At 37.0% G+C, this 26190-nt stretch overlaps 1 protein-coding gene across 3 annotated transcripts in view; it reads left to right on the plus strand.

Annotated features, from left to right (window-relative positions):
- TXNRD2 (thioredoxin reductase 2) overlaps positions 1-26190 on the plus strand; it is a 31735-nt gene that overhangs the window by 1463 nt on the left and 4082 nt on the right. For 2 of the 3 annotated variants that reach the window (XR_008841661.1, XM_056504016.1), the window contains exons 3-16: positions 447-503; positions 1115-1259; positions 1559-1633; positions 2471-2549; positions 3485-3547; positions 3894-3964; positions 7362-7381; positions 7749-7840; positions 9120-9294; positions 17167-17303; positions 21888-21983; positions 22200-22292; positions 23073-23144; positions 24827-24924. Coding sequence is in view for 2 of the 3 variants with exons in the window: in XM_056504016.1 (XP_056359991.1) it covers positions 447-503; positions 1115-1259; positions 1559-1633; positions 2471-2549; positions 3485-3547; positions 3894-3964; positions 7362-7381; positions 7749-7840; positions 9120-9294; positions 17167-17303; positions 21888-21983; positions 22200-22292; positions 23073-23144; positions 24827-24924 (1273 nt within the window). In the remaining variant the exon portion in view is untranslated. Of the gene's footprint in view, positions 1-446; positions 504-1114; positions 1260-1558; positions 1634-2470; positions 2550-3484; positions 3548-3893; positions 3965-7361; positions 7382-7748; positions 7841-9119; positions 9295-10642; positions 12359-17166; positions 17304-21887; positions 21984-22199; positions 22293-23072; positions 23145-24826; positions 24925-26190 lie in introns of those variants that run through there. The other variant, XM_056504017.1, reaches the window with a different exon arrangement.

Genomic DNA, 26190 nt, shown 5'->3' on the forward strand with positions numbered 1-26190 from the left:
CTCATAAGCTTTCATTTCACTGTTGTAAAATTATTCAGAGTACCTCCATAGATATTGTTTTTTTTTAAAATACCATTTCTCATTTATGTGTTAAAACAACAGTCTCTTCAGACTGTTTCCAAGAATTAGCTGCTGTAGAGAACCTTGCGTCTTTGTGTCTCAGGGTAACATGTTCGACAATCCACAGTGTTCTTAAACATCTCATTTGAGGTCAAATTGCATTTTTAGGGTCAGTGGAAGCTGGAGGCCCCAGTCTGGGTTACTAAGCATCTTCCAGAGAATTTGCTGATGACATACGCAGGTTGGGTCCCTGGTCTGGTATCTTGAGTTAGACAGGAAAAAACACCAGCCTGTCATCTCCTGTATTTTATCTATATCTGTGCTACTAAAAATGTTTGTGTATTTCTCCTTTGTCTAAATACCTTACCTTGCTTCTTTGTTGAAAGCTGCTCAGTTTGGAAGAAAAGTGGCTGTTCTGGATTATGTTGAACCTTCCCTACAAGGTATGGAAGAAAAATACCAGTGTAATAATTGGAAATGCATATAATTCAGTTGTTCAGGTGAGCAGGTTTCTCCAGACAGCAGTGGCCAAAGCCACACTGCTTGTTTTGCTTGGAGCAAAAGTCCCTAAGGCCAGCTTGTGCGTGGCTCCTTCTTTCCAAGATGAACCAGCTGTGCCTGCTCCCCTGCACGTTAAGCTTGTTAGCAGTGCTTGATGCCATCATTTATAGTAGACTTTAGACTTATTTAAGTGAGAATATTCCCTCTGTCAAAATGTTATTTACAATTTCTCAAAATTACAAATTGTGTAATTTCTCAAAATTACTCCTTGTGTACCATGTACCATAAAATGAGATCTGCAAATGTAAATGTTTAGTTACTGAATCTTGTGAGCTTTGAGAAAAATCTTGAGATGCTTTGAATTTTAGAAGAAAAATGTACAGAGATGCTTTTTATCAAACAAATGAGCACAAAGAAAGTTAGAAACTGATCTGTAGGAGACAGTAAACTGTGTTGTTATGGAAATTTTTACCTTCCATGTGCCCTACTACATTGTTGTACTAAACTGATGCATTTACTTTTTTTTTTTTCCCTTTCTTTTTTTTTTCCCAAGGAACCACATGGGGACTTGGTGGAACTTGTGTAAATGTTGGCTGCATTCCTAAAAAGCTTATGCATCAAGCAGCCCTTTTAGGGAGTGCCCTTAAAGACGCCCGACACTTTGGCTGGAATATATCCCAACCTGTTCATCACACCTGGTAAAGACTGTTACCCATCTCTACTCCTATGTGCTGCAAATGCATAGCAATAACCTTTTCCCAGTTGGTGTTTATTATGTGACAGTTAAGGAAGTGAATATTGTATGTGAAATTTTAGTCTGGTACTTGTTTAAAAAACAGAACTAGTTACTGGGTTCTTGGGACAGAAATTATGTTGCTTTTACAACAAAAAATACTGTGGTTCATTCCTCATTTTCAGCAATTGCCTTTATCTTTGTATTGCATAACATGAATTTGTAATATGATAACTTCATGTTCAGTTTCTTGTTTTACAACAGGTCTGTGATGGCACAAGGTGTTCAGAATTATGTGAAATCCTTGAACTGGGGACACAGAGTGCAACTACAAGAGAAGTAAATAAGATTTTCAAGTTCATGTTTCTTCCCACAGACAAGGAGGTGCTCTTGTTCTTGTAGAATTGCCTTTGAAGTTTCTATCTAGAGTTAGTATTTTGAGTCTGTAAGTCCTTTCTGCTGGGGTCTGTAAGTGCCCTTGTCTAAGTGGTCTCTTCCTCTCCCATTTTCCTTTTTGATGAAATAGTGGTTGACACTGACCATACACAAAAGCTTTCTAGCAGTGTACGTGATGCTCTCTTTAGTCTGGAGAGGTATTGCACTAATATGAAGCGGTCAAGGCCTCCTAAGATACTTTTGATCTCACCCCCCCCCACCCCAAATTTCTATGCCATACAAACCCAGAGCTAACACTATGCTAGAGCAGCAGATTTTTTTTTTACTTTCAGTGCAGAAATGGTTCCAAGTTTTTCAGCATACAGTTCCTTTTATAGAGAAATTATATTAATAGAAAATGTAACAGATTCTAGTCTTGTTACTCCTGCTGAGTCACTTTGGTGTATTCTCAAATGAGAATGGTATCCAAAATGCTATAGATAATGCTAGTAATGCTATGGCTAATGGAAAATGTCTTTTTGAAGAGGTCAATAACCCGATCTTAAAGTTTGTTACAAGGTTAGTTACTTTTCTGTAGAGAGGAGTTGAGTGTGACACAAGAATTCAGTGACAAATTATGATAGAGCTGCAAACAGTCCTATGAAATGAGATTCCTTCCTTTTACTGTTCTATGGCTATTTGCTACCCTTTTTAGCACTTAAATACAGAAAAAGTATCTGATTGTATTTCATACCTATTGTTGTTAAGTGTGCATTGCTGATGCTATTTTCTTCTAAACAGGAAGGTGAAATATTTCAACATAAAAGGAAGTTTTTCTGATCCACATACAGTCCGTGGTTTAACAAAAGCAGGTAAAGAGGTGAGCTACTGTGCTGATTTCTACAGCGTTGTTCACTTAGAACATTTCAGGTCATTTGGGAGCTAGATTGTCCTTTTGCAAATTCCTTGAGGTATTCAGTATTGTTTTCGTGAGTGAGATTTGCATTTTCCACTTAGAGAAGTTGTTTATGAAGTTGACTGGTGCCTGCTGAATCCCTGGCCTGCCCTGGTAGATGCTGTTACTTTTTTTCTGTGGGTGGAAATGCTGAGATAAAAGATTTTTGTTTGATTTGGTCAGTCATGCTGATGCTTACAGAAGTGTAAGTTCTGAGAATTAGATTGCTCTGAGCTGTTTCCCTCCTTCAGGTGATTTCTATGGGTGATTAATTAGGTAATACCAAATAGTGTGTGGGAGGCAATCAGTGTGAATGCACAGCTGGGTCACATAACAGAATGGTGGCCATTGCAGGTCTGAACCTGCCTTTCTAACACCTTTTTGAGGGTAATTGTTTAATGTTACTGATTAATATCAGCTTGAATATCAGGTTTTTGGGGGTAGGTGCCTAGTATTTTTTTAGAAATGTTCTCCTTTAGAGGTAGCTTAACTCCTGGCCCGAGACAGAATTTATTGCTGTGATCTCTGTGCATTTTTCCTGACAAGAAATTGATTTTAAAATGGTGTTATTTGTGCATAACTGTTGCTTCCAAGTAGTCATCAGAATCTTGCTTAGTGTAAGAACAATTGCACAGTTAATATTAAAACAAAACCTAGTAGAGAATGGGTAGGAGAAGTTCTGCAGATGTTAGTTTATTTCCATCCTTTTTTAATACACTGCTGATTATTGCTACATAATTAGCAGATGGTAGTGCCTGGTTTCTCACTGATCACTCATTTGTACATAGATGCAATACAAAGAGAGATAAGAGGATTGCAAATACTCACTTCTTTTTTTTTATTTTTTTTTGGGTTTGTAGACTGTTCTTACTGCAGATAATATTGTCATTGCTACTGGAGGAAGACCAAAATACCCTATGCATGTAAGTTACCCTTCCATTTGACAGTTCCCGTGCTCTGCTGGTTGAGATGCAGAACACGGTGAAGGAGGATAAAGAATGCAAAAATAAAGCAACATATGGGAGATTTTTGTACTTGTGTCACAGAAAAAATTGTCTTTATATAAAGGATGGCTTTATAGAGAAACATTTCCATAGGCAACAATTTGCTCTGATTCAGTATGTTGGTTTTGTTTAGAGCTGTAGGATAATTCAGGTTGGAATTTGGCAGCCCCAGATATATTCCCCTTGGTCTGTACTTCAGCCCAAATTGCTATTAGCTTTTATTGCTTTGAGGATTTGCATTGTAGATTCACCTGTGTGATCATAGGTTGCAGGTGCACTGGAGTATGGAATCACAAGTGATGATTTGTTCTGGTTAAAGGAATCTCCTGGAAAAACGTAAGTTACCTTACCATGGCTGTAATAGATGTAATGTAATGTAATAGATGCTGGCATTCCTACCTTTTCTATATGGCAAGCTAAAAAATGTTCAAAATTGCCTTTTGTACACCAATTTTTCATCTGTTTTCCTTCTGAAAACGTGCTTCGCATTGCATCAATATCATACTACCAAACTTCATTAGTAACTGATAGATCTTCCCCCTTCTCCTCCTATGAGATTCCCTTCCAAAATCAGATTACACTCAAGTTTTCACCATGTTAGGTTGTGCTGTTGCGATTACACCGCAAGTCACAAGAGGGCAGCATGGACTCACCCGGGGGCTGCTCAGTTCCTCGGTTAGTGGGGAAATGCCAACATAATTTTGTGTTCTCCTAAGTTATGGCAATTCTGATAACAAAAGAAAATATGATGAGACATTTGGGTTACTTTTGCTTTGGAAGCTGTTGTTTAACTGAAATATTAAAACACTGGTTTTAATGGAGATACTAAAGATGCCATAGTTGTTTTTTACAGCACACAGCAAGATTCCAACACTGCACTACAGAGCAATTGACTGATGAAGATAACTGTGACAGGAAATAGAGATTTGCTAGTCTGAAAATCAGATAATGCCATCTTTTTTGTATTTTATACTGAGCAATTCTACAAAAAGCAGAAGAGACTTCAAATTAAATACTGGTGTTTTTGCAAAAAACCAGTTGCCATTCATGGCAGTGATTTTCTGCTATAAAAATGTACTGTGTTAAGCTAAACTTCAAATAGATAAATGAGGCTTCTTCTACAATTTTAGAAAGAAAGTAAATTTGCTGTTGTTTGTAGTATATCAGTCACCTCTTGAATTTTGAAAGCATCATTTATGCAAGGAAATTGTTTTTAGGAAAAGCAACACCCTCATCCCCTCCAAATAAAACCCAAAACAAAATATAAGACTTAGCCTTGAAAGATATTTCTGTGAAAATGTGGCTCTTGTCCAGTTGCTGCTAATGCAAGTTGTAACAGTGTAATGTGGGAGTCTAGTGTTTATATGTTGCATTCCTGAGATTTAGTCAAAATAAGCCTGCAGGGGCTACAGTAGCATTTCTGTGCTTTATCAGGCTGTGTCTTAGTAAATGAAGGAGGGAGTTGTTAAAGGTTTGTTTCTGTCGGATTTGTTTATATTATAAATATTCCCAAGGTTCAGTTTAACACCTTTTGTTTTTAGTCTGAGCTGTGTTGTAGTTATTCTTTCTTTTCTCCCTCTCCAAATGTACATATCTCTGCTACAAATTACATGCCTGGAGGTTACAGAACTGTCAGTCCTGCAGTTATTCATATTTAAAAAAAACAAGTAAACCATTAACCAGCTTAAAAGTCCCTTAGATATACAAACATGGGGAATAAACTCACTACTGAGGTGAAGGGTTTTGGCAGAGTGAATTAGAAAAGATACCTTGAAATGTGTCAAAAATGAGTGAGCAGGTGTGAACAAGGTTAGGTTCTGCTTTCCTGACTTTTCTTTTAGACACTGACAATGCCTAGGAACCCCCTATTTTGTACAAGAAAATGTCAATAATGTGGAGCTGATGCTATGAATAAGTGCCAGATGACATCTATGTTTCATCTAATGAAGAAGAAGAGCAAACATATGCCCAAATCACAAGGGAAAGAATGAGAATTTCTGTAAATCTCCAGTAGATATTTCTTTATGGGCAGTATGTTTTTTGCAGCACTTCCCAGGAACTGCATGCTAATAAGGGAGTGATTGTCCATTCACAGATGAATCAGATGCCCTAATGCTGGAAAAATTATTTCCCATTATGTTAAATTGTTTGCCAAACATAAACCCCAGACTAGCAGATTTTAATCGCTTTTACTCAGCCTATTCTCTGTACACCTTCAGAAGTCGTATGTTTTTGTTGTAGGATAGAAAGATGTTATCTGGAACCATTTGTGAGAAAACATGTGTTGTACTGACACTGCAGTCCCTGGGGCTTACGAGGCTGCAGCCTCCATGTCTGCACTCCTCAGAAGTTTAAAGGCATTGCTGTTAGAACTGGGAGATGTTGCAGATTGGTTTAGGGTAAGGCATAGGCCACAAGCCCATTCAAAAACCTAACAAAATACTTTGTCAGTGGAAATACTGTGTGGGATGCTTCTCCAAACTGTGAGATTTTAACAAGTCTTCATAAGACATAAACAGCAAAGGAGTGCAAGTGCAGCCTGTCCAGCAGCTGAGTGGTAATGGCGCCTGGCTGGAGCTGCTTTTACCTGCAGAACAGGGACTGAGAATTTGCCTTTTGTATCTGGCAAATGTAGGGAATTGAGAATGTGGTCAGGAGAGAGAGGAACTGCTGCAGTGTAGGGAGCAACTGAGGACAGAGATGCAAACTGCTGTGCTGGAGAGCTGATACACCTCATAAACTGCAAGTGCTGACAATTTCAATGATATTCTTGATTGAAAGAGTGTGAAATATTGGGAGAGATGGGAGCTGGAGTTTTATTTGAGAACTAAAATGGATATATTTGGTAAATACCAGTCTAAGTAAATCTATTAAACCTATTTTCTATAATAGCTTACAAAAATGTTTGAAGACAGGAAGGGCAGATATTTGGCATTTGGAAAAATACGACAATTAAAAAGCAAATGGTTATAAATAAAAATGAAATTTAGCAATGCATAAAGTCTTGCATTGGGGACTGTAATCTACTTGATAGGAAGACATAATCTAATTGAGAGACCATCCCCAGATGAGCTGTCAGGGAAGAAGATTGGCCTAGCTGGAACTCAGGGGTAAAAGGTGTTTATGCCCCTGGGAGAAGAGGGAAGACTACAAGGATGTCATGAGGTTGTGCAGGGAGAAAATTAGAGGGGCCAAAGCCCAATTAGAACTTAATCTGGCTATTGTTGTAAAAGGCAATAAAAATGTTTCTATAAATACAGTAGCAACAAAAGGAGGGCTCAGGAGAATCCCCATCCTTTATTGGATGTGGGGGGAGAAGCACAATAATAAGGATAAGGAAAAGACTGAGTTACTTAAGGCCTTCTTTGCTTCAGTCCTTAATAGTAAGAGTGGTTGTTCTGTGGGTACTCCTGAGCTGAAAGATGGGAACGGGAAACCGAATGAAGCCCCCATAAATCGTGAGGACTTGGTTGGAAACTTGCTACAGTACTTGGACATACACAGCTCCAGGGGGCTGGATGGGATATACCCCAGAGTGCTGAGGGAGCTGATGGAAGAGCTGACTGAGCCACCATCCATCATTTTCCAGCAGTCCTGCCTAACTGGGGGGTCTCAGCTGACTGGAAGTTGACGGATGGGACACCCACATCAGAAAATGTTTTTTTCTGGTTGTGCAAAAATATGCACAAGCTCATTCCACTTTTTTCTTCTTTTCTTCTATTTCCTGTAATAGGTTGATTGTTGGAGCCAGCTGTATCCTTTGAAAAGCCTGTGATGATCTATGATTATAAGTAGCGTAGCTGTCTTTCCTATGAAGGCTCAGTTTTCAAAATTCCTTTGCTCATGTCATATAGTTGAGTTAGTAAGACAATAATAATAGTTTTCTATGCAGTAGCAGCATTGAAATTAAGATCAGCTGAGGATAAATTCTCAGGGTCTTAAATCCAGTGTTAACTATGTTAACTATAAGACTTCCGAGTTTTATTCTATGTACAAAAGCAAGCTAAAGATGTCTGTGTGAGAACTTGGTATCTCCAAGTAAAAAGTCCACTTGTATACTACTCATATATTGTGTTTATCAAAATTGTTGTTTACATTTGCTTAACTGGTGCGTCACCAGATGTTTCTCTTGAGTGTGCTGGTTTTCTAACAGGCATTGGATTGGACACTACAGTCATAATGAGAAGTATCCCACTTCGTGGGTTTGATCAGGCAAGTGCAGAATATCTTACATCTCCTTATCTAGCAAATAAATTAAAAGATAGATTTGATTATTTTTATCTTCTAAAGAAAAACATTTCCTAGGATGTGCACAGTTTTTGAGGTGGGAGTAGTGTTGCTTAAGTGGCAGTGACAAACACCACTTGTGGTAGTGACACTAGAGACAGCTCCTGGTTGTATGTCACCCTCTCCCACTTTGGAGTGGCTTCCTTAAAACTAGCAGCTTGTATGCCTTAAAACCAGTGGCATGAGTTTGCAAAATATTGTATAAGAATAATTCTTGGGATTTACACTCCTTTTTAAAGAAATCCACACCTGTAACAGCATGAGCTTTGAGCAAGCAGGGAATATGTGTGTGTGGCACTTGGTCTAAAACTTACAGTAGGCAACTTGAGAACTTGATCCTCTGTAAGCAGGAAGAGCACAATGGCCATACCAAAGTTAATAAAGTATTAATGGAATAAAATAATTATGTTCAGTCTGCAGCTACGTTGAGTCTGATGGAAACTGATTAGTGAGCTCTCATGTTTCTGAAGAGACATAACCCTGCTCTTGCCTTCATATTAGTTAATATCAACTTGAAAATAAAGTTTTGTAAGCTGAGAGAGCTTGTGTGGAGTTGTTCTATGTCAGTGGTTTTGTAATAATATCCTTTAAGTAATAAACATACTCTGGCAAGGTGCAACCTGAGTTCCTGCAGTCAAGTGCACTGATGTCTTTGGATAAACCTGTTGGTGCCACAGTTTGCTACATCAGTGTGATGTGGCATTATTTTAAACAGGCTCTTAGGACAAAAGTTTGTAGTGTTTTTTTGTATTAGAACTTTCCATGAAACCTTAGTGATTCATCGTCATTGCAGAGAAATGTCAGGTGTTATGGCAAAAGGAAATATCTTTCTCCTATTGTTTTATGAAAGTATTTAATTTTCATCAAGCTACTAAAAAGTTTTAATTATGGTAATGGCAAATTGAATATGCTCTAGATTGTGTAAACAATGAATGCTTTAAAAACAACCATTTTATTAATATACTGTTTTATTTTTTTGAAAATAATTTGAGTATTCAGGTGTAGGTGCCTCTTGGAATGGAGTTGCAGGTCATAGTTGCTCCCTAAATTATCATGTGTTAGGAGTGCATTGTAACTAAGTGATAAAGAATGTTTGAAATGCACAAGATATTTACTGGGGATTCCTGAACCCAGCTGAGGGAGGGATTTACATTAAAAAGGTCATATATCTAAGAAAATACAAATTTGTTTCACTACTCAACAGCAAATGGCTTCTTTAGTAACTGAGCACATGGAATCTTACGGCACAAAATTTTTAAAGAGATGTTTCCCAACTAAAGTTGAAAAATTGAAGAGCAACAAATTGCAAGTCACTTGGAAAAATGCTGACCTGGGCACAGAAGAAACCGATTCTTTCAACACCATTATGTGGGCAGTAGGTAAATATGATTATCTTAACATTTCTTTCCAATGCTTTCCAGTCTGAAAATGAAGTCACTTCGTCTTGGAGTCAAACAGCCCTCCCCCCCATTTTAAATGTTTAGTGACTTAAACATTGATAGTTGTTAAATTCTTTTCTTGCATGCCTGACTCATTCATTTACAGTCTAAAAACAGATTAAAGTTACAGGAAATGGGAGAAGTCTGTGGTAACTCTTTTTGCATGAGCTGCAATAAATGGGAGACCATCTCACTTTTGCTAGAGTAAGAGCATGAATTCCAGCAAGCTCCGGTTTGCAGGTAGTGTTTTCTAAGTCCATACTCTTGATTGATTCATGAAGCTATTCACTGTAAGTGCATATTTGTCCTCTTTAAGAGGCTGCCATTTCTTCTAGAATCTTTTCTAAACTGTGCTGCTTAAGTTTGTTACTGTAGCTGTAGTCCAATTTAGAGAAAGAGAAGTAACTGTCTCTAAAAACCCAAGCTCAATTCAAGGAACCTTGAAACTGAAAAGCTTTTTGAAATCTGGTTAGGGATTTTCACATCTCTCAGACCCCTTAGAACTGACATAACAACAACTAAGTGAATCCGTGTAAAACAATGGTGTGACAAATGTCTATGAGCATAATCACCAGAAATGGGAATCAAATTTGGGGTTTGCCTCCTTTGAGGCAAATGCTACTTTCTGCAAGGACTAACACACTAAATTATATGTGGTGCAAGGCTCTAGCCCACAGGAATGAAAATACTCCTTCAGTATTGCCTCTCTAAGCTGCTCATTTGTTGCTGTTGCAAGTCTGTCCTCAGTTCCTTTATTGGTTCAGAAGGGCTGTAAGCCCACCAGAGTAGACCTCTTGTCCTTTATGCTTATAAAGCTTTGTGAATATCTGAAATTTTAGATCAATAATGCATGGCTAAAGGTAGTAGTGGTATTTGCCAGGCAGATCATATCTGGCAAACAAAGCAAATAGGCTTAAACATACTGCCCCAAGAAATCTGTTTTGATGCAGACGAATAATTGATTTTACTAGCAGCTTTAGCAATCCCCTTGACTACTTTATATTCTTTTTATCTGGCACTACTGTTTTAGAGTAGTGGGGATGCATTACTCTTTTATTTGTTCATAATATAAATTTAGATTATTGTGGTTGTAGAATAGATCTATTACAGGATCAGAAACAGATCATTTACAGCATTTTGTATTTCACCCAATGGACTTAATCTACTGTCCAGTTGTTCCGTTTCCCTGTTAAGTCAGCTTTATATCTTCCTAATACCCCAAACAGGGGGCAGGTTGTGCATTGTGACAAACGTTTTCTTTTCCTTGTTGTAACTACTACTCTCTTAGAAGTGCCTTGTGCTCTACAAATTGTGGAAACAGCCTGTAATAATGGATTATTCTCATCAGAACCAGTCAAACAGACTAGTGCTTGTCAAGAGCAAAAAAAGCTCATGCTATCTGGACACATAACAACCCTGAAAACTGTAGAATAATATTCATGGGGTGAGATGAAAATGTTTCCAAAAAGTGGGTTTCTAAGTGCTGTATTTGATTTTTCTTAAGCTTTCTGCTTTTTTTCTTATGCTGCCTGACCCTTTCTGTGGTTCTGTGAAAAGTACAAAAAGTTGGAGACACACATGTCAAATGTCAAGTCAATTTGTTTACTTTTGTCTAAGATGGAAAAAAGAGCTATTAAGTTGAAATAATAAGAAAAAAATCTTGGTTTACTATTAATTATAATGGAATAAGGTTGCATGATTAGACTTTTGCAATTCAGTTGTAACATGAGTCTGCTATTTCAATGCAGAGGAACTACATGTGTTATAATTTTTGTCATAGATTTGAGTTACAATCCATGTTTAGAAACAGCAGAATTCATAGTTTGAGGGTTTTGTGTTGACTTTTTTTAATGTTCAAATTGGCACTCCACCCTTACGGACTAAACACATTAAGAGTTAAAGCTGGTTAATTGGTGTGCAGTCCATATGATTCATTGTTTTGCTCTGTATCAACACACCCACACCAGGTGTCTCAGATAATAGGCTGGGAAACTTGGTGGTGTTGAGGATTTCCTGTCTGCAGATGTGCCAGTTACAGCACTGATTGAAGCAAGTCAGCTTGTAGAGTTGGTTAAAAAGCAGCTGCTATTGTTAATTAATTGTAGCCTTAATTATAGTGCATATTTCCATAATTTTTGCCAGTGCATCATGGAATTTTAGTAGGATTTTGTGAATAATGTTAAAAATAATTACTGACAGTGGGACATATTTTAATAAGCTAGAGTACTATCTCTTAATGTCAACTCTTTAAAAAGAAAATTAGATTGCATTTCTATGACAAGTTTTGTTTTGCTTTTGGAATGTGTGATTTTCTGCTTGTATGGATATGCCAATAAAAGCAGTCACAATGCTCTCTTTGTTTTTCTAGCAGCTTTTGAACTAGTCAAAATATTTGAGGAAAAAAGGAATCTCATTTTGATACATTTTATGTAATTTTAAAGTTTTAATCCAAAGTTTTCTAGGTAACTGTCATGGATCTGTGATGCCTTACTGAGGGACTACGTACTGTAATATTCTACCTCAGTGTAAGATCTTGTTCTTGACCTTTATTTCATTTTTTCAGAGTTCAGGTCTGTATGTCCTTCTGTCTTACTAGTGCTGTCTTTGGCTTCTAGAGAATTCTCCTGAAATTGCAAGGTTTTGAGTTTTTGTTTAATGTAGAACCAATAAACTTTTACTACTGTATAGTATGTTCCCTGCCCTTAAGGACATACAAAAAATGTGTGTTAGATGCCTAATTTACCTGAGTTCCAAAGCAACAATAAATGTGTGCATATTCAGAGTAAACATGGGGTCTTCATCCAAAGGAAGGAGTAGAGATTGACACCTTTGTAAGCAGATGCAACTGCTGAGTTGCAGGAGATCAGACTTTGTAGGGAGGGTTCATTTCAGCTGTTGAAGGGCTGAAACCTGTGGCTGGAGTGCAGCAGTTGCAAACAGCTAATATACAAAAGGAATTGGTAAGTAGTATTTCCATGTGAGTTTGCAATAGATGGCAAAATATCACTGCTGTAACTGAAATTTGATTATTCATAAAATCCTTAGAAAAGATAACCGAGTCACACTATCTCTAGTGGGACCCTGCTGTGCAGAGGAGCAACATTGGATGGATGATTAAACTAAATAGGTATTTGCAAAATAGCCTGGAATTAGTTTGTCAGAGAATGTGAGGTCATGTGCTAGTGACAGAAAGAGCAATGACCAGCAGCAGATTTTAAGTTCAGCTTTATAAAAAGAATTTTCTCCCTCATGAGAGCAGTGGAACAACCATTCTCAAGTTCCAATGCATTTGTAAACTTAGAGGATCCTGACTGTGTTTTTGAAATAAATCTTTGCTGTAAAAAGAATTACAGCTCTAAGTCAGTGTAAAGCTGAAGAGGTAGGAAGCGTTGTACATCATGTGCTACCAAGCACATTGTCCTTTGCGTCACACTGGACATTCGGCAGATTTATTTTGTTGTGCAGTAAAATAGAATCCTTGCTGTTCGGTATCAACAAAGGGTTAAGTACATAACATTTTTTGTAATCCTTTTTTTCAAGGCTTACAGCCAAACAAGGATTAACAAGGGAAACAGAAATTTTGTTAGATTTTCTGTGAAAAGTCCCATAAGGTAAAATACTGCTGTGATCTGTGAGCACATCTCTGCTGGCCCCTGTAGAAAAGGGAATGGGCTTTAGATTTGTCTTGGTAAACACAATCTTGCCATAGAGTTTCCCATATCTGTCTCTCTTACTAACTTAAATTCATTGCTCTCTTGAAAAGATATGGTTTCTGCAATCCTAATGAAAATTGTCATTCCTATTATATCAGCTAGTGCTTTTAGGTTTTTTTCCAATACCTAGTTTTAAGGACATTATCAGACTTTATTCAGTAGGGCTATTTTTAATGTGCATTTACATTTGTTTAACCAACCCATGACTTTGAGTGTAACTTTTATTTTATGCTGCTTATTTTACCAGCCTGTAACTACAAAAATAACTTGTTAATGTGCTAGGCTATGCCTCTAAATCTGCATCTGAAGAAGGTTGGATTCAGAACTATTTCAGCACTAAGGTGCTATTTGAGTTGATAGCTGGTGATGCTAAACTTTACCTGAGTAATGGTATAAATAGATTTTAAAATGGCAGGAAATTTCTCCAGAGTAATTTCTTGAGAATAGTATGATTTGACATTTCATGCAGAATACAGGTTCTGTTTAATCATAAATGCTGAGAAGATTGAAGCCAATGACCTACCTCACTTGGGAATGGTGGTTGACTGCTGGTTTTTGAGACTGCAGAGCCATCCTCTGAAACCAAACCTTTGGTTAAAGTAAGCTTTGTGTGGGAGAATAAATGTAAGAGTGAACTGTAGCTTTCTTCTCAGAAAATGTTTCCAACCCCCTTCACTTTTTACATGACATTGAGAACAAGAAAAGTAGAATTTTAGAAGTCTGTTCCATGCTGTAAATTTTAAATTTGATTACATGTCACTTGGAGTTTCTTTTCTTGTTGACTCCAGGTGTACACTGGATGGCCACGGCCAGGTTTTTGCTCATTGCACCATGAGCTTTCTGCTGAGAGGACTCCTCTGTGTAAAAAAGTATTAGACAGTGCTACAGGAGAGTATAGTGAGCAACCTTGGCAGAGAACCAATTACTGCCCTAGCATTACGTAAGGGCCAGATTTTTTTCAAATTCTGGCAGGCATGCTGGAGGTTTATCAGTAGTGGATGTAATGTTCAAAAGCATCCTTATAGAAATGGTACACTCTGCTATCAATGTTATAAAGATTCTGAATTTCTTTTAACCTTACTTAATCTTACTGTAGTTAATATTTTCCTGTAGTCTGAACAGTAGTTACACTGAAGTGCTTTTATTAGTCATTATTAGCTGGTTATGTTTTAGGGAACATCTTGTGAGTTTTAGGAGACATTTGAAGGAGGAAAGGGTAATAGTCTTGAAACTAATTTGGGGAATGCGTCAGGCATTCAGAACTGAGAAAGTGTGGAGACTGGGAACACATACAAGATTTTGATTAAGGTGAGACTGAGGTCAGATTGGATAAAGTTATAAGGTGATGTGTCAAAATGCCAATATATAGGGAAGAAGTGGATAAGACTATTGGGCTTGAGCTTTATTCCAGAAAAACTCTCCTGTCACCCAGCAGTATCCTCACAGTGGCCATCTACAATAAAATGCATGGTTGGCTTCAGTTTGGATTTTTAAAATATTGGGAGGCAAACAGGCATTCCGACTTCTGTGGTTAAGAAACTCTGGAAGACCCATTATAAAATTCTGCTGTCAGCTGCACTTTTATCACCCTGGGAAATCTTACTGAATGCAAGAATGTGCTATCACTCATTTACCACTGCTACTTACCTGACTATGGCTATTCCTCTGGTTTCTGAGTTTAGCTGCTTCAGTCTCCACTGTTGAAGGTCCTGCACCTGAAGGTCACAGTCTGATACTTGTGTTCCCCTTGTTGTGTGTTCAGGTGTGATTACCAGAGCCCTCGGGCAGGTCCTGGGACACAAGTGCCACACCTCAACACGGCCAGCCTGGCCAATGTCTGTGATGTGAGCTTCAGCCACGCCCCTGTCACTCCCCACAGCGGAGCCTCCTGGCTGGCAGCCCCCTTAGGAAGCCATGTTGTTAGAGTTTACAAAGGCAGATCAAAGAGCTGTTTTTTCTTATAAAGTTAAAAGCAAATGGGGGCCAGCACTGAAAGCAAGGCTCTCTGTGGTTTTCACAGCTGTGTGGTAAGTCTATGGGTCTATGAAAGACGAGATTATGGTGTGCTGTTAGAAGTGCAGGAGGCAGGTAACCTTTTTAAGGGTCAGATTTGAGTTGCACCTTTCTTCTAGATGTCTGGCATAATATTTTGCTGTTTTAAATGAAAGCTAAATCTAATCTTGTGTCCTATGCAATTGTACACTCCTGTTCTTTGGCAGTTTCAGGACATCTTCAAAGTAAAAGCACATGAGCTGATTTTAGGCCAAGGGTGGGTTTGTGTCCCTGGTAGGATTTGGGATCTTAGAAATAAGCTGTGAAGTCATGCTTTCTTGAAGTTGAAAATGTGAAAAAATCAGGAGTTAGGGTATAAAATGAAAGTCCTACTGAGAAATTATGAGAACTGATTTTATAATAGTTAAGTGAATGTTGGGAAACATCAGAATTCCCTGAATTTGGCATTACAGCCTACCAAGACACATTGTATAACCATGCGGTTAAGCCGCTGAATTTGAGATGAAGCAAGATCAGGAAGTATAATTCTTGTTTATGGAGGTGAACCTGTATGGGGCTAAAGGCCAATAAAGCTTTGGTTCAGTATTTAAAAATTTTGTGTTGCCTTCCAAATTAATAGTTAGGCAGTAAAATTGAGAGAGAGCTTCATACTTTTTGTAACTATTAGCTATTAATACCAAGCTGTACATATGTTAAAATAGACTGCAATGGAAAGGTTAAGTGTTATCCTGCAGGTTTGATAAACTTAACTGTTGTTGTCACAGATCTTTAAATGACTCTATTGACGGGTTTTTTTTCCTCTTTCAGTGCCTGCTATTGCGTGCTAAGTTTTCTCTTGGCTCTGCCTGGCAGGAAAAAGAGGAAACTAGAAAACCCCATTAGTTGTCCATTTGCAGAATACCCAGGCTTTACTCTCAATACACAAAAAAATACAACGGTAGGAAGTTGTTTCACATCCGAGCCAAGATAAGGTCCTGGAGGTTTATTATTTTTGTTGCCTGATAGCATCAGGACTGGGGAGCAGGGGGCAGAGAAGGAACAGCAGATCAGCATCCCATGGGGACAACAGAAGGGAAGACAGACAGATAGCCAAGTGCCGACAGCTTCAGTCAGTGCTCCCAGAGGAAGTGTTGGTTTCACCAGATGAAATTAATACACAGAAGTCTTTACAGAGGCATTCAGATGTGACATTGTTTGAGGGGCCTGGCTATATGGCAGATGTATAAAGCACTGAATCATATGTTTACATATAATTAGGTCTGTATTGACAAGCCAGGTTTTCCTTTTTTTTAATAATTTCCTACATTAACATCAAAGAGCTTGTTTTTATAATGAAAACACATTTCCCTTTTTGTTTTGCTTTGCTATAGCTCTGTATTAACATCAAATGCAAATCATGACTCACGCAAAGGAGACCTGTATGTGTAGATATATCCATATTCATTCAAATACATTTAAAATGTTTCTAAACTCTACAGAAATAGCTGAAATGCAGTATGAGATAAATCAGCATTTAGGACTTGAGAGCAAAGTTGATAAAATTTTTCATCTAAGTTGAGAGAACTAGAAGTGTTTTAAGGGAAGCGTATTCAGATTACAAGAAACAAGGACTTCAGGAATGTTTAACATTGAACAGCAGTATTAATTTTTATTTGAAAAGTATACACAACATACTGTTGGCATTGAGCACCATTCAGTTAATCTTTACTGGAAATTTTCAGTATAGAAGTTATTTCGTTTTTGTATGTATATTTGTGCTACATTAGGAAACAATTTAGAATGTTCAATAAATATGAAATTATTTGGTTTTTTCACCTTTTCCAAAGGGTGCTGTCTTCCATATTTAAAAAGGATAATCCTCTGATGTCTGAGCAGAGGCAATAGTGATCGAGCTCCTTTCCCACAGAATGTCATATCCATACTTTCCACCCCTGTAGCTTTCCCAGTATAAGTTTTCTCATATTTCTTATTGGACTAGCAAGGAGACCAAAGTTCTTGGAGATCCACAGTGGAGGATGCCAGTTTTTTAGATTAACACTGCTTAAGTTTTCTGATAGCTTTTACTTTAATTTTTTTTTTCCTTAAGGCCGAGCCCCTGACACCAAAACTCTCAATTTGGAGACAGTTGGAGTGAAAACTAATTCTGAAACTGGAAAGATTATTGTTGATGCCAGTGAAGCTACTTCTGTTCCTCACATTTATGCCATTGGAGACATAACAGAGGTACTGAGTCTACATAAACTATTTTACAATAACAGGAAGCCAACTTTGTTCCTGACTAATAACTAGTCCCCAGATGTAGTCATGCTCTTGTGTATATGTTAGTGTTTTGTGCTTTTTCACTTGGCAGGGCTGGAGTGTTTATGCCAGCCACCTGGGTCAGTAATTTCCTTCACAGGGGTCTTGTGAAGTATCTCAGAATGAGAGATTATTGCTGATGTTTATCAGGGAATGCATCATTGGTCAGAGGCTAATAATGATGTCTTTATCACTCCTATTATCTTTCTAATAATGTTTTTATCACTTCTGACATATGACTTCTACTGCCTGTGAATGCTGAGTGAAAGCAATTCTTACCTTCTGTAGCTGAGTACATTTACTGGGAATGACTGTAGCAAGTTCTGTGACTGCATTTGGGGTATTTTGGGTGTTAATTGAGGCTAATCACAAAACAGCTTTTCAGTTCCCTAATGCAAAATGGTTCTGAGAAAGTACTTTCCTATAGAATATGAAAAAGTAATTGCTGAAAATACTAAATGCATTTGACTTTCTTTCATGATTTGTGAATGACTATGCTAAATAAACATGAGGGGTGTGGCTTTTTTGTGGTTTTTTGTTGTTGTTGTTGTTTAGTTGTTGTTGTTGATTTTTTTTTTTAAGAAGGGGACATTATAACAAGCAAAATAATTTACTTGTTAGAGAGGTAAAACGAGATCCTGTGGTCTGACTCTAGTGCTATTGATAATCTATAGTCATATATGGCAAGAATGTCTTGTAATGATAAATGTGCACATAAATACTTTCTGTCTGCCAATTTTCATTTTATGTAAGAGCTCAGATTGTCTGCTTTGTCAGTTGGGCATCGTCAAATATGTTGATTTCATAAAAAATGTTTGGATTCTGAACTGTAAAGTTTCAGGAGGATGTTGTCATCATCTGCCTGCTGTGCCTGGAAAATTTGGGCAATATGTAGAATACAGAGCAATGCTTGGGCATTGCAAGAGACAGAGTTCTCTCATCTGTTACTGAACTTTATGGAATTGAAGCTTTTCTGTCAAGATTGTTTTTCATATAGTGCAGGCAAATGCCTTACAAGTCTGGTAAAGCTAAATACTGTAGCAATATCCAAACAGTATATCTAGATAATTTTAGAGAAGTTTAAAAGACTTCTCATTCTGCTATGTTTAAAATATTTTAAAGGTATCTCAAATGTATAAACCTTACAGGTACTTTTAGTTTCTGAAGAGATGTAACAGATTAAGTGATGTCTTGAGAATAGCCCTGTGAATTTTTGACTGGACTCTGGAGCTGCCAGAGATACTTAAATCTCATAAATCTGCTGACCACTCCTGACCTCTTCCCTCTGTGTAGACAGGTGTTTCTTCCTGTCTGTCTCCATCTTCATGTGGACTTGCCATTTCCTTTTAAATTGTGCTAAAATTATTTCCTTCTCAGATATTTCTTCTTTGTTTTTTTTCTCCCTTAATGCTACACAATTCCTCTGTCCTGTTTGTCCTTTCCAGTCACTCAGAACTTTGGGATTTTGTGGAGTTCCTCTCCTTTCTTCTCATTTGACATGCAGATTCCCTCGGTACTTATCACTTTTTGCTCTCAGATACTTCCTGAAGTCCACTTTCTGCTCACAACAACCTTCTACACCTGCTTATCCTTGATATATATGCATTGGCTGGCCTCCTGCTTTCCAGAATTTTCTTTTTAATTTCATCCAAGAAGCAGTTGTTAGAGGCAATGCTGGCAGGGCTTAGATTCTGTTGCTTATTTTGCTGCCAATCTGCAGTGTTATTTTGGGCAAGTCATTTCCTTTTGGATGCTTTTTGTCTTCTGCCCTTTGAGGATTTAGTTAAATAAGAAATATAAAGGTGGAGGCAGGATGCTCTCCTCCTTCCTACTCTGGATCTAAAAAATCATGTCTTCATTTGTTTGATAGTTTCATTTTGTTGTTAAAACTTGGATTTCCTTTTCCTGCTTTTGTCCTTATTAGTGCAAATGTTTGAACCTTAGTGGTTCAATAGACACCTCTAAATATGTGTTATAACCAGCAACACAGTGCTATGCTGTCCAGTGTACAATTGGTGTAAAAAATGAAAAAGTTAAGTCAGTGCTCTGTAGAATATTCCCTTAAGATTTTATCGGCATATTGGCTCAATGCAGAGAATTAAAGAGATCATCATGTAGTACTCATACATTTCAAGTGTTGAGAGATAGTGCCACTATCTTATCTGACTCCAGCACAATGTGTCCTGTGTATTTCCACTTGCTAAGCAATGAAGTTTATTGTATTTGAATATTTAAATTAGTATAGTCCTTTTTTTTAAGCAGAATTAATTTAGAAAATAAATTTCATTGACATGAGAGCCAGCACTGGAAGAAATTTCTGTGTTGGTGCGTGTCTCAAATGAGATTCAAGGGCATCCTGCTAAGAACCACAAAGCTGCAGAGCTTGGTTGTGGTATTTTCTGGGTGTGACCTACCAAAAGAGTACAGGAAAGGGGATCTTGTTTTGTGAGTGAGCATCAATGATCCCTGGGAATCATTATAAAAATTATTTTTTCCTCTGGTGTTGCTGCTCAGGATTTCTCTTTGCTCTGCTCTGTCCCTGTTAGAGCTTCTTTGCTACCATAAAACGCTTTTGCTCAAATTTTGTGAGTAGTTCCCAAGCCCCCTCCCTCCTTTACCATTCCACACTGAATAAATACTGTATTGCTACCAAATAGCAAGAACTGCTTTTTTTGTTTGAATTCAGTGACCTGGCTGGAAGGGGAGTGAGAGACGGGACAGCTGAGTTTCCTGATTACTCAGAATGACTGTTTTCATTTGGGAGTCCTACCCAGCTGGTACAAATGGGAATCTGTGTGTGTATGGGTGTCTTGTTGCACCCCTGTGTGACAAATGAAATCCTAATGTTACCCAAGATTTCATTTTGAAAAAAAGGGAAAAAAAAAAGTCTTCCTGATGTCAATTAGTTTGTGTACCCTCAAAAAACATTACTCAAGTTTTGGCAAAATATTATTTTCAGCTGGCAGGTAAAATTGCATTTCAGTATTTTCATCTTCTATATTCAAGATCAGGAAGATCAAGCTGGAATTTTGGTTGGAATTCTTTTTTTTCAATGCTGATATAAACTCTCTCTGTTAAAATCCTTCCTCCAGTGGTGTTCTTGTTGAAAAGCATGGCACACACTATAAAGACATTTTCTCAGAAGGAGGTTTATCATATGGTCAGGCTGCTCTACATCTGTCATATTTCAAAGGGTGTTACAACAAAGATGTGTAGAGAAAGTGGAATGTACTGTATGTTGCTTTGAATAGAAATGAGACCAAAAAGAGTTGTGTTAGAACAAATACACATTACTTCAAAGATTTTTAAACTCTCTTAGGACCATCTTGGTTAAATGTATAATCCATTGGAGGATTCTTATGAACAATTCGTATCCATAATTATCAGCAGAGCAGTTCTACACATGACTGCAAAGTGAATGTGCATTTCAAATATTTACCAAGGAAGGTCTTTAAGTCATTTGTTTATGAGGAATTGGGCTTTATCTGCATGGATGTTTTAGTAATTAGTTGGGTTTTATGGAATGCATGGCAGTGCTTTCACAATTTTATCTCTTGTTCCAATCTTCTATTCATTTCTGGGATGCCAAAACAACATATATTTCCTGCTACAGAAATGATTAGCAGACATGTTTCAGGCAAATGTGTGTAAGAAGAAACAAATTTTATCTGGTAAATTGCATTTGCAGACATGAAAGTCAAAATGCTGGATTTGAAAAATTGTGATTTGACGGATGTTAGAAGGAAAAAGGGATAGACTTGCAGCTTTGTGATTTGTCATGAGATGTGGAGGAAAAATTATTAACCTTCATTAACAATTAGAATTGTGATTTCTGTTATCAGGTAAGATATAATGTTTCAGATTGCTTTTTTGCAATTGGACTTTAAAGTGGTTATTAGTACAGATAAAAGCCTAAATGCCTATTAATATATAGATAATTAATATGGTATGTGTACTGAAGAAAATGGTAGCTAATATCATGTACTGAGTGTACCAACGTACAAAAAAAAAAAGCTGGTAAAAAATGGATTGCAGTAAATTTTTTTCAGTCCAGAGGAAGTCAGTAATAGTGTCTACTAATAACTAGGTTGTGTGCCTATGTTCTGTAAAATGTGTAAGACAGAATTTTTTTTAAAGGTTTTAAAAACACTGTTGATTTAGACTAGGCTCTTCTTGCTTTGAAAAGACACTTTGAAGAACTTCCTCTTGGCTTACTTTGGAGAGAAAGGGTGAAGTGAACAGTCAGCATGTGAATATGTGCTGCTTTCCAAGAGGTGACATGATAAGATATAAACATTTGACTTATTTGTCCCTTTTTCCCCCATTAAGACAGATAGTAAACTTGGACTTTTAATTTGGATAAAAATTATTATTGCTTTTTCTATTTGGAACCCTGGCTACCAAGCTGGAATTCCAAAGATTTTGCCTTCCTCTGACCATTGTCCCAGGAGAAATCTTTGGATGCCACTTCTCCTTAAGTTCAAACAAAGCTTTGTGCTCTCTTCTCAGGGCCGTCCTGAATTAACACCCACAGCAATAGCGGCAGGAAAATTGCTGGCTCAGCGTCTTTTCGGCCAGTCTTCAGAGCTGATGGACTATGACAATGTGAGTTATGTCTTTTTTTGGTAACAACAATCTTTGGCTTTTTTTTTCTTTTAAAGAATGTTTAAGGAATTGTGTTTTGTCACCTGGAATCCAGCTTTGATAGCAGCCATAGTGGAGGTGTGTGCCCGAGCTGCAGCTATCAGTTGTGCACAGGTATCTGCCAGGCAGCTGCTGCCTATGGTTCAGAAGCAACACCTTCTGCTTCCTCCTGAGCAGGTGCCTACCACAGTCTTCACTCCCTTGGAATATGGTTGTGTTGGCCTGTCAGAAGAAGCAGCTGTGCAGCGTCACGGATCAGATAATATTGAGGTATGAAAACACTTTTGAATTTCTAGTTGGTGTCATAGCTACCCTGTGGAAAGGCAGAATTTTCACTGCTGAATCAGGTAAAACTTTTGGTCCCCAAAATACTTTGTTTACAGTTAGGGAGTTTGTGTCTCCAGAAGTGCTCAGAGCTTCAGTAGTATTGCAGTAGATTACAGTGGGAACTGTTGCCTACTGGGCTTAAAATCACTTATAGGGTGTGATAGCTTTAAAGTAGCTGCCATTTTAGCAAGTTACATTGTGCAGCATTGTTAAATAATGGTTATGTTACTTTCTACAAGTTACCTTTGAAAATATATGTTGTGTTACAGTTACTCACTTGCCCCAGGGAAAACCATAAATGAAAAAATAAGAATTTATTATTCAGAATGCAAAAATTACAGTTTGGATTTTGCTGTGGGATGCATTATTATAGATACGAAAAGATTCTTGGATTTCATTATTTTCAGTAAACAAGGCATTGAACCTTTGTAAGAAGTTTAAAAATGTTGGTTTTTTTCCTTTAATTTGGGGCATTAGTCTGAGTTGCATTATTTCTGAGAGTTTTTTCAGTTTTGTTTTATCTAATGATTCTCTGAGAAAGGTTTGTGTTATGCTCTTACTGTGCTTTCCATATTTTTCTTTATAATAACCATCAGGTTATAAATAAATAAAATTTTGTACAAAGGTATAAATATATAGTAATAGTAGTTATTGTACTAATAAATACCAAGTTTTGACATAGTTGAATTCTCTAACACAAAATGTTATTGTTTTTCCTACCAGGTATACCATGCATATTACAAACCTTTAGAGTTTACAGTGGCTGAAAGAGATGCAACTCAATGCTATATGAAAGTGAGTTTTGTGAGCTTTTAACTTGCTTTTAACTTAGAACAGGATATGGTACTGCCAACTTTAAAGAGCACTGTTTGGCAAAAAAACATCTCAAGGTGGATATTTTCTTGGTGGCAGATATCTTGAAATTGTTTTACAGATATTAGCATTTTTCAGAACTGACATTCTGCTTATAAAACTGCTTTTAAGGTCCTAAGATGTATTTCAAATTCTACAGAGTTCAACCTCTGCTTCTCCCAGCAAAGTTCTTAACTGGTTACATGTAATATTTATATTGACACCTCTTGCTGAAAGTATGATACCTTCAAAAATTAAGCATAAGGCTTGCAAAACTACAGTAACTGTTCAGTCTCTACTCATGAAAATAACAAAGCTCCTGAGTTTAGACCGCAGTGCCAGACCTGAAAAGGGCCTTCTTCAATAATCCAGTTGCTTCAGTGTTAGAAAGGTTTTTGATGCTCTTGCCTACAGTAGAGAGCCTTAGATAAGATGAAGTGTATTGTTGGTAAAATATATTATAGTTTTCTTTCCTTTTCTCATCGTCATCAGGGAACAATCGTTTTTTTGTATAAATGTGTTCATCAGCTATAATATGCAATATTATATTGTTATGTAAGGAATGTCCATTGTCAATAATTGCAATCAGTTTTTCTGACTGTATTTTTTCATCTCTGGATTATGTAAATGCTAGCCATAAGTGTCCCAAGTTCCAGTATAACAAAGGTGATACATTCAATTTTATGTACTCAATCAGAGTAAATATTAAAGGGTGAAGTAGTAACAGCATAGTAGTTGTTGAATGATACTTAATATAGTCCTTACTAAACTGTCAAAACATATAAACAAACATTTAATTTGAATCTTTCAAACTCTATTGCAAGAATTTTTCCTTTAAAACGCCTTAATATTTAAAGTGCCACATCAGGATTGCTGCTGTTCCTGGCATTCCTGATGAAAGAATTTAAGCTGTTACTGAATAGCAGAATTTAGTAGATTAGTGATAGTTTAATGCTTGATGGGAGGATGCAGGGAGAGACTGACTTTCTTTTCATAATTATAGTGTCCTTACAGGAACTAAAACATTTTCATTAAGTTCTCTAATAAAAGTTAAGTGTGCAATGACTCAGGCTCTCCTAGATACCTATTAACCTTCATCTTTGGCTGCTTCTGAAGCTGGACTCCTTTTTAGGTTATGTGCCCCATGTGGTAAATGTATTTCACCAAACGTGCTGCTGTGTTTACTGACTGAGTCAGAAAAGCACAAAACATCCTGAAACTGGTAGTGGTCATCTGTGAAAATACAGCTGATAATGTTAGTGGTCTTCTGTGAAAATACAGCTGATCAAAACAACTGCACAGGCTTGGAGAAGTGCTGAGGTGGCCACTCAGTGCAAAAGAGCACTGGTCTGGCCATCAGACTGCAGGAAGTACTTTGAGGATTTCATACAAATGGCAAACAACTAAGTATTCAACACCAGAAATTACTGTTGTCAGTGGCTCCTTCAAGTCTCAAAGAAATATTCTAAATAAAGCTGCAATTTAGGAAAGTGCTTAAGGACAATAAGACTTAAGCAAGTGCATAAGTTTAGGATCTTGGGGCACTCCAGTTTCATTTAATTCATCCTCATGCCTTATCTTTAAGTGTTCTAAGGAAAGATCTTTTTGTGATGTATTGTTTTCAGATGGTGTGCTTACGAGAGAGGGAGCAACGAATACTTGGCCTTCATTTCATTGGACCAAATGCAGGCGAAGTTATTCAAGGATTTGCTCTTGGAATCAAGTAAGTACAAAAGAATGTCTCTAGCTTCCAAAGCCTGCTTCTTAAGTTATTGTAAGATTATAAAAGATAGCTGCCTAGTTTTGGCAACACCATAAAGAATGCATGCTTTTTGTTATTTTTATGGAGTATTGCATATTTTTTCCCTAAAAATACTGCAGTTCTTCATTAAGTTATACTGGATTTAGTTACTGGATATAGTAATACTGGATATAGTTAGGAAACAACTGAGGAAAATATATTGTTGATTTGATATAGTTAAAGCAAAAAAAAAAAGCAGAATTGAGCACTAACTAATTAACTAGTTTTTTCAGTTTAGCTTCTTTTGCATTCTGTGCACAGGATAGGAAATCACCATACAGTTTTGTAAGTTACTTCTTTAAAAATATATTTGTGCTTTTCAGAAAAACCTTTCTTTACACCTACCAAATATTTCCTTTCCTAATCTCATCTTTAAATTTGCACAGCCATAGTTTCTTAAAAGTTCAGCAAGGTTTGCATGAATTCTTATATTGCTGGGATATTAACTAAATATTGTATAGTAAGAAAGAAACTTCTGTAGGATGATGGGAGAGGGAAGATACTTTTGTTTGAAGCAATCTGATAATTGCAATAAAAAACCCTTTATGATCTGATCTTGTTTAAAATGTTGCTCAAATATTAATATAGAACTTCTCCATTTGAAGGAGCAAGGAGTGATTCTCAGTCTTCTCTGGTTAAATGGAAAATTCTTGCTATGCTTTTTGTGTGCTACAATTATTTCTTTTTTTTCTTCCCCTTCTTATTGCTGATTCACATCTTCAGAAATGTTGATTCCTATATTTACATTACAAAGTTACAATTTTTAACTCCCTCTTCAAATAAAGTAGTCATAAATCATCGCCAGTTGTGGTGTCAGTTCATTTTTCTAAACTTGATCACCATTTTACTGCAGTTTTAGTCCTGCAGTTGTGAGTGACTATTATAAATGAAAAGCAGAAAGGATTAAGAAGGCAAGACCACAAGTATCATGTGAGGAGTATCTTGGAAGTCACTGATTGCAGTGTACCCTCAGTACACATTTTTCAACATGTGTTTGTAGTCCATTAATTGCCAGTGGTATAGATTCTAGAACTACATTTTTTAGGATGTCATTGTTTTGAAGTTTCATCCAAAATAACCATTGAAAAGGAAGCACATGAAACTGGAGTGTTTTTCTGTGTTGCTTGAGGGAAATGAAAACTTTAGCCACAGTAAGAGGTTTTCAGCAGGTCAGATTCCTGTATTGGT

Source organism: Oenanthe melanoleuca, chromosome 15 (assembly GCF_029582105.1).
Source record: "Oenanthe melanoleuca isolate GR-GAL-2019-014 chromosome 15, OMel1.0, whole genome shotgun sequence".
NCBI classification, from domain to species: domain Eukaryota; kingdom Metazoa; phylum Chordata; class Aves; order Passeriformes; family Muscicapidae; genus Oenanthe; species Oenanthe melanoleuca.